Source organism: Cynara cardunculus (assembly GCF_001531365.2).
Source record: "Cynara cardunculus var. scolymus isolate 2C chromosome LG 6, CcrdV1, whole genome shotgun sequence".
Lineage (NCBI taxonomy): Eukaryota > Viridiplantae > Streptophyta > Magnoliopsida > Asterales > Asteraceae > Cynara > Cynara cardunculus.
The window spans coordinates 16,633,092-16,641,719 of NC_037533.1; the positions used below are offsets into that span (position 1 = coordinate 16,633,092).

General features: G+C 31.5%; 1 protein-coding gene across 1 annotated transcript; it reads right to left on the reverse strand.

The window, feature by feature from the left end:
* Nucleotides 1-2,325: 2,325 nt before the first annotated feature.
* On the reverse strand, nucleotides 2,326-6,878 carry LOC112514357 (autophagy-related protein 8C). The gene is made up of 6 exons (XM_025120788.1): nucleotides 6,740-6,878; nucleotides 6,554-6,613; nucleotides 5,807-5,862; nucleotides 5,680-5,732; nucleotides 4,380-4,498; nucleotides 2,326-2,755 (listed from the first exon to the last, which is right to left on the reverse strand). The coding sequence occupies exons 2-6, from the start codon at nucleotides 6,588-6,590 to the stop codon at nucleotides 2,661-2,663; spliced, it is 360 nt and encodes a 119-aa protein (XP_024976556.1). The 5' UTR covers nucleotides 6,591-6,613; nucleotides 6,740-6,878; the 3' UTR covers nucleotides 2,326-2,660.
* Nucleotides 6,879-8,628: the final 1,750 nt, after the last annotated feature.

Genomic DNA, 8,628 nt, shown 5'->3' on the forward strand with positions numbered 1-8,628 from the left:
AAGGCCAACGAACTCACGACCTCCATCGCGTCATCCCGTCGTCCCTGTCAACGATCACATGTAATTATAATTTTAAAAATACGAAAATGAATAGAAAAATTGATGTCAGGAAAACATATGGGTTTTATAAGGAATTGAAAAATATGAATTTTAATATATTTATTAATTTATTAATTTTTTTGTGTGTTAAAGTTATTTTTTTAATCAGTTTATTTTAAAAGAATTTAAAGGTTGTTTGTTAGTTGTTGAATGATTAAAAGACTTTCATGATATAGTGCAAAATGAAATATAATTGTTTGATAATTGTTCAGAATGAAATTAGGGTGTTGAATGGTCAAGGGAGACCCATGATACAATATCACTCAGGGAGTTTTATAACCATTAAGAGACAATTTTTTTTTGTCAAACAAGATTCAACTCTTAAGTCTTAACGATTCAAATATTGCCTCTTAATAGAACTATTAAGAGATAAACAAACAAGCCCTTAAAGTACACCAATTAAACGATGACATATTGCAACAAAGTAAAAAAGAAGTTACCAATCTTGGTTCACGATGTGATAAGGTTGGATGAATGTATTCTTAGTAACTAGTGCTCGACAACTTGCGCTGTACAGTGATCATAACACATGTCAAGTAATGTACAAAAAATTGTCAACCACATCAATATCTGTATACTTCAAAATTGAAAATACTAAATTTTCATAGTGCATTTGTAATCCTTCCATTATTTTAAGACATCCCTTCTCGTTTCATATACTTAACTGTTTTTCAGTAATTTCCTTTCTCATTAATATGGATTAAGATTCAAGCCAAATTCAACCACAATTCATGATTTGAAAATATTAAATTTTAGTTTCTCACATCAATATCTTATAGCATTATATATTAATTTAATTAATTAAATTATTTAACTTTTAATATAGATTTAAAAAAAAAAAGAGGATCAGCTAAAAATCTTATGTTAGGAGGGTCAGCCAAATAAGTTAAGCACTCTGAGTTTAGAGAATCATTCAAGAAGAGTCAGCCCTATGAATTGTTATAGGGACATCTCAATCTTGTTTTATATATCTATCATTTAGCGTCAATTTTTTTATCTACCCATCAATATGGGATAGACAAAACTCAAATCACAATTCAAGATCAAAGAATACTCAATCTTAGGGTGTCACATTGATGATTGTGGTTCTTACTTCTAAATATAAAAATAATAAAGATTATATATATGTAGAGGAGCGTTCAAATAAAAATCACCTAATTTGTACAAACCGTGAAAACCATATTCAACCAATCATAATTTTTCATTTTGTTCATTTTTTTGTAATTATAAGAGGTTGGTTAACCATTTTTATTGTGGAGGGTGTTAATCATGAATATTATCTTCTTCATTATTTTAATTTTAGAGAAATACACAAAATAGTTTCATTAAAATTTCATTAAATATAATATGAAACAATTTCATAACCATATATGTAACAAATTCATCAAAAAAAAGTATTATATGAAATAATTTCACAAGATTAAATAATTTCATGAAAAAAAAATTCATAAGATTAAACAACGAAATCGACGTATGAGAGTGGTTTGTACGGTTTGTACAAATGAGGGTGGTTTTCATTTGATCGGCTCCTCTATATATGTATGTAGAGTAGGTTTACTTTGCAAACCACGTTATTTGTACAAACCTTACAAACCTCATTCAACCAATCATAATTTTTCATTTTGTTCATTTTTTTTTTGTAATTATGAGAGGTTGATTAATCATTTTTATTGCGGATGGTGCTAATCATGGATATTATCATCTTCATTATTTTAATTTTAGATAAATATATGAAACAGTTTTATTAAAATTTCATTAAGTATTATATAAAACAATTTCATAACCATATATGAACAACTTTATCAAAAAAAAATATTATAATGAAACAATTTCACAAGATTAAACAATTTCATTAAAATTTCACAAGATTAAACAATAAAATCGACGGATGAAAATGATTTGCGCGGTTTATACAAATTGAGTGGTTTGCATTTGATCGTTCATTTATATATATATAGAGAGAGAGAGTGTGAGAGAGATAGATTGATTTATCAATCTTATCTAATTTTTATTTCACCTATTTTGATGGAAAAAAAAAACCCATACAAAACTAAATTTAATCAACATAGAACAAATTGTTTGTTCAGTTTTGTCCCAATGTACCAAACTACCCTTACTAATCAACAAAATTATCATTAAACCGCTCTATTAGTCGACGAGTCGAATAACGAAACGGCAAAACCAACAATGGACTAATTCCAACACGGGTTTTTATATACATTCCCGGCAAGAAAACCATACGAATATCCGTAATTAACAAGATAACATGATACAATCATCAGAAACATACGTAATTTTCATGGTTCGATGTCAACAATTGTCATAACCGAAGTAACACAATGTATAAACAGTAGAGTTCAAGACGACCAACACATACAATCGTCTCGAATTGATTCCATGAAGATATCGTTTTAAGTCATATATATACTATCACATCGTTCACACGAAAGCCGCAAAGATGCGAAAACGAAGAAAGCAAGCACCGGTTGATAAAGAATGTACACATTCATCGTCGTCTTGAAACCATATTTACATTTATTCATCTTCGAAAGCACAAAGCTTCAGAGCGATCCGAACGTGTTCTCCCCGCTATACGTCATGTAGAGAAAACCATCCTCATCTTTGTTTTCCTCATAGATAGCAGACATCATTGCAGCTGTTCAACACATTACAAACATTAAAACACACAAAATCTCGACTAAACGAGACGGGATTGGACAGGACTAGACGGAACTAGAAATATTTTAAACTGGTGGCACCATTTGACTGTAAGAAACAAATATATGGATATTTTTCACAAAATCAACATTAGTCTGGTGGTTAGTTCATTCTTTTTCATATATGAAGTCTTGTGTTCAAGTCTCTTATTCCTGATGAATCTGAATTAAAAGCAAAAAACTAAGAAAATGACACTAACGGGACTCGAACTCAGGTCAGAGGTGGAAGAGAAGTCTTGCAAACCAACTCTTCAAAAGGGATACTTGCGTTCTCACTCTAGTTTCAAAATTGATACAGTGGCACTTTTCACGACCCCATAATCTTTTAAACTTCGACAACAGAATGAAGTAGTGGCTCGTGCCACCGTATGCACTACACTGGGTCCATCCCTGTGCGAGGCAGGCGGGTGCAGTGGCGGACACAGGAATCGACTAAATTTTGCCGACCTTTTATCCACCTTTCAGACGGCTAAATTTCTTTCTGTTGCAATAATCGAGTGAGCGGGTGAAAAGAATTGTGTACGGTTTTAGGGTTTTAATTTGACATGGGTATTATAGTAAATTACCCATTGTTACCTGATTTTTGTTGTACTTGTTTTGGAGGGAGAAAAAAAATACTGCCTCCGTCCCAAATAGATGTCCGCAATGAAAAAGACACAGCTTTAAAAATATGTAATGGTTACAACTTTTTAACTAGCTAAATGACAATTTTACCCTTACTGCAAATGAAATAATGAGCATCTCCTCTCATAGAGGGTGCAATCAGAAAGTAGGCACTTCGTTTTGAAGGTGGACACTTAGGGTTGTTCGGTTAATTTTCCATTAGATTATGTATGGATAAAGTTGTTTGTGTGGATTAATCTGTCTTTATAGATTGGGAAGGTTTTATATGAGAGGATCTTATAATAGATGGAAGGCGCTTCTTTTAATTGGAAGGGGTAGGTTTAGAAAAAATTTGGCTTTCTGCATGAAGCTCTCCCGTGGGCCTCTTTGTTAGCAACTTAATGAGCTTAATGGATCTTGCAACTTATTCGGACAGCAATATATAATTTGTTTGGTATTAGCTCAATGATATAGAAAGTGGCTTCTTCACTTCTAGGGGAAGCTTTATGCAGAAAGCAAGTTTTTTTCCAAACATGACCCTTCCCAATTAAAAAACATGCTCGTTTCATCCAAAAAAACCTTCCCAATCTATACAGCTTTATCCATTCAGGACTTAATAGAAAACCAACCAAGCAGCCCCTTAGAAACTCACTGAATAAGCCATTTTCTATATCATTAAGCCACTATCAAACGAATGTATAGCTGATCGAATAAGCTGTGAGTCCCATAAAGCTCATTAAACTGCTAACAAACAGGTCCCTATTTTAGGAACAGAAATGTGGACACATGTTTTGGGACAGGGAGTAGCATTTTCATCCCACTCAAATGGGACAGTAAGAGTCGCATTTTCGTCCCACTCAGTCACAGCCTATCCCAATCTAAATGTCATACCAAACGTGGGACAAGAAGTTTATGTTCTATCCTGTCACACGTACCAAATGCTAGAGATTTTGAACTAACCAGTAGGCGGGAGTATGTTCTTAACGAAGATAAAGATGGCCTTTTCGGCACTGAGCTTGATCCTCTTTCTGACCACATACACGAATTGTCCGACGGTGAGGTCAGCCGGAACCAGATATCTGCATCCATCATCGTGTCAAATTTAATCAGTCACCAGATCGACACTTTACATTTTGAGGATCTTATTTATAAGACGTGTCAAAAATGAAAAACTTAGGATCCAGAAAACAGGTGTAAACACTGGTACTAATACAACACACTTGGAAAAGCTAAAGCTATATGATTTCAAAAAATTCCAAGCAAGTAGCAAGAATTTTCACATTATAAGCAATACCCTGTTGAGGATGCTGAGGTGGACTAGTAGCAAGACTACGGGGCTGTTTGGTTGGTTTTTCATTAAGTATTGCATGAATAAAGTTGTTTGTGTGGATTAATCTGGTCTATATAGATTGAGAATGTTTTTGTTTGGGTTTTTTCATATGTAAGAAATGTGTTTTTTAATTAGGAGGCATGGGTTTGGAAAAATTTGACCTTGTGCATAAAGCTCTCCCTAGAAGCTTACTGAATGAGCCACTTTCTATAGTTTAAACCACTACCAAAGAGACATGTATGGCTGATCGAATAAGCTGTGAGCCAGTAAAGCTCATTAAGCTGCTAACAGACACGCCCTACATTGGATATGGAGACTTTAGTTCATCAGCCAGCATGATCTAGTACAAAAGCCATCAAAATCCAATATGCAATAGAAAGTTTGGTAAAGAAAGACGAGTAGCATCTTCAAGTAACATAAACAAATGTACAGGAAATCCACTGATGGTTGGCTGTCAATTCATGTCTTAACGTGATCAATGATCAAAATAATTACTACAGTAAATAATGTCAACCTACCATGATATTGAACACGTTAAAGATGAGGAAATAAAGAACAATGGACTGAAACGTGAATATAGAAGATAGGCAAATTGACCAATATTGCCAATCCCCCAACCAAATTCACTTTTTAGCCATTTTTTTAATCAAATTACCATTTTAGCGAGAGTTCACGCAAATTTTGCATATTTGTTTGAAGCCTATTTTCAAATTTAGAAAAAAAAAACTATTTATGCACATTTGCCTAAGGATCCCATTTGCATACAGATTTTTTTGTCTTCTTTTAATCTAAAAAAAGGCTTTACGCAAATGCGCAAGGCTTTTGCGTAAACTTTGGCTAAAATGAGAATACGATGCCAAAACTTAAAAACTGAAGTTGGTTGAGGAGATCGGCTATTTTGGCCAATTTCCTTATAAAGAAGTGACCAACTTTTTCTTGTCAATGTCGGGTATGTCGCTTCTTTCAGCCTTCTCCACAATAACCTGTAAAAACAGAATTGAAAGAAAAAATTACACAAACTACACAAAAGTATGTGATGAGAAATTTCATATCATACCGGTATTCTGTCTGGATACTTTTCCCTGATTCGGGCAGCTTCAGCTTGGCGCCTCTCTAAAAAAAATTCATTAAAAATGTAGTAGAAGAGTTATATCATATACCATACAATTCTGTAGCATACGATGTGTTTGATACATTGGATAGGACTGGACAAGATAGAGAAATCTTTATACATTCCTTTTTTCAACTTGTGATACAAAACCAACCATTAGTATAAACCATACAAACACCGTTCATCAGGTGTAATGAATATCTCATTCAAAGAAATAAGAATATCTCGATTTGTTTCCAAATATAAAGCGTTGATCATGATAAACAAAGCCTCATAATCTTCCATAAATATCCACATCATAATGATAAACTCTCATCATTTCTATAGATATCTCAATTAACTGGTTTATATATGACTTGTACTAATGATTGAGTTTGTAAATGAAACCAACTCTAACACAGTATTACTACCCAAATGCAAAATTAAAGACTTCACATGACTACCCACTAGAAGTTACAAATCAACAGTAAATCAAAAAACAAGTGAATTCCACATCTACAAAAACTCTAATTTAAGTAATCATAACAAAAACAGCAGCAACAAACGCGCCAGGATCTTAAACAAACAAATCACCCGATCAAAAAATCAACTACAGGAAATGAATCATCCAAAGTTCTCTTTAGTAGAACCACACAAATACGATTTCAGAAATGGAATCGGAAAAAAAAAAAGTAAGATGGAGAGTGAAGGTACCAAGAGGATGTTCCAGTTTGAAGGAGCTTTTAGCCATGGCGATCAATAGTATGCAACCAACTGCAAACCAACAACCAATTAACAGATCGGATTAGGGTTTAATCAAATACACAAAATCGCAACAACAACAAAAAGAACAACTAAATTAAACAATCGAAATTCGATGATCGCAAAACGAAATCATACCACAAGAATCAGCGAAGTAGAATTTGGGGATTTGGGGGATGAAATATGAGATTTCGTCTATGAAATCAATTGGAGAGAGTACAGTTCTCGATGTCTTCCGGTGCCTCCAATTTGATTTTTATGTTCTTGATTAGGGCAAGGGGTACACGAGAGTATCGAAACGACATCGTCTTGTGTGGATGACTTCATGGGCCCTACTTCTCTCAAAGGGCCCACTATCTTATCCATGGGCTTTAATGGCCCAATAGACCCTTTTACACCCTACTAATTTAAAAATAATTAATATGAGCAAATTGTATGAAAAATAACGCATTTTAATTTGATTTCTATTTTGAATAACATACTAAAAAAATTTCATTTCGATACCTAAGATGTAAAGTTTTAAATACTAATTATTCGGGTAACTGGTTGAAACTTTAACTGGTTATCATGCTGATGTGGTATTCAACTCGGTATTATTTGTTATTTAACACAATTCCATCTCATCACTCGTCACATCGGCATGGTAACCGGTTCATGCTTTAACCGATTACCTGGGTACTTAAATGTTTAAAACCTTACATCTTAAGTACCAAAATGGAAGTTTTAAAAGTACGTTACTTAAAATAGAAATTAAGTTAAAGTATGTTACGTTTTCATACAATTTACCCTAAGTAATGTCCAAAACAAATAATTTAATTTTTTAATAAATAGTAAGAATTATAAAATCTTTAAAAAACTTTGAATTACTTTAAAACCATTTTTATTTTAATTATTTTTAATTTACATATTTGAATATTTAAAATAAAATATAAATAAAATGGAGTAACTTTCAAATCAAAATTATCACCTTTGAGTCATGTTTGTCTTAATTATTCATACACCATGTTTGGTCTTTTCATGCTTTCATTACAAGAAAACATGGAAAATGACAAATTTTACTGTTTTTAATCAAATAAAAACTTTAAAAATACTGAAAGACGTAAAAATCAGTTTATCATTTCATATATATATATATATATATATATATATATATATATATATATACACACACACAAGAGGCTGAATGATTTGATATGTGAAATAATCAGATAAAACATGTCTATATGTTTATATATACGAGAAGGGTATTCGTGCAATGCAACGAGATACATTTTGATTTTAATGTTTTGTTTTATATCTTCGATTTATCGATGTTATAATACGATTTTTTGTGGTTTTAAGAAAAAGAAAATGTTTTTATTTTTGAATGAAAATATAAATTTGAAGATAATGTAAAATTTTCAAAAAATAAGCAATATTAGTGTCAAAATAACTATTTAAACGTTCTCATTTTTGTGTAATTTTTTTAATTTAATTATTATTATAATTTAATTGAAATTTAAAAAATGAACTCTTTTATTTTTGGTTATATAAAATAATTTTTTAAGATAATAATTAAGTATTCTATAACTCAATGATTATCTTAATTATATTTTTAGATTTTTTATATTTAAAATGATGTTTATCGTGTATTTGATTATGTTTATCTACAGTTAATTACACGAATTCAAACATTGAGGTTTAATAAGATGTACTCATGCACATTATACTTGTAATCTTGAATTTTAAATAATATGCATCGATAAACAGTACTTGTCGATAAAGAGTTTTTTTGATCTATTGTACTTTAACAGATTTTTCATATTGTCCTCTAAAATATAGAAAACAAAGAAAGTCAAAGTTTAATGACTTGACGTGGGAAAAGAGAATTTTTTTTTTTTTATTAATTCCCACAAACGGATTGAGTTATTATTTTTTTTTAAATATTAGAAGCATACTCGCGCAATGCAGCGAGATAAATCGTGAGTTTAATATTTCATTTTATTCTTTATCTCAATCGATGTTATAATATGGTTTTATGTGATTTT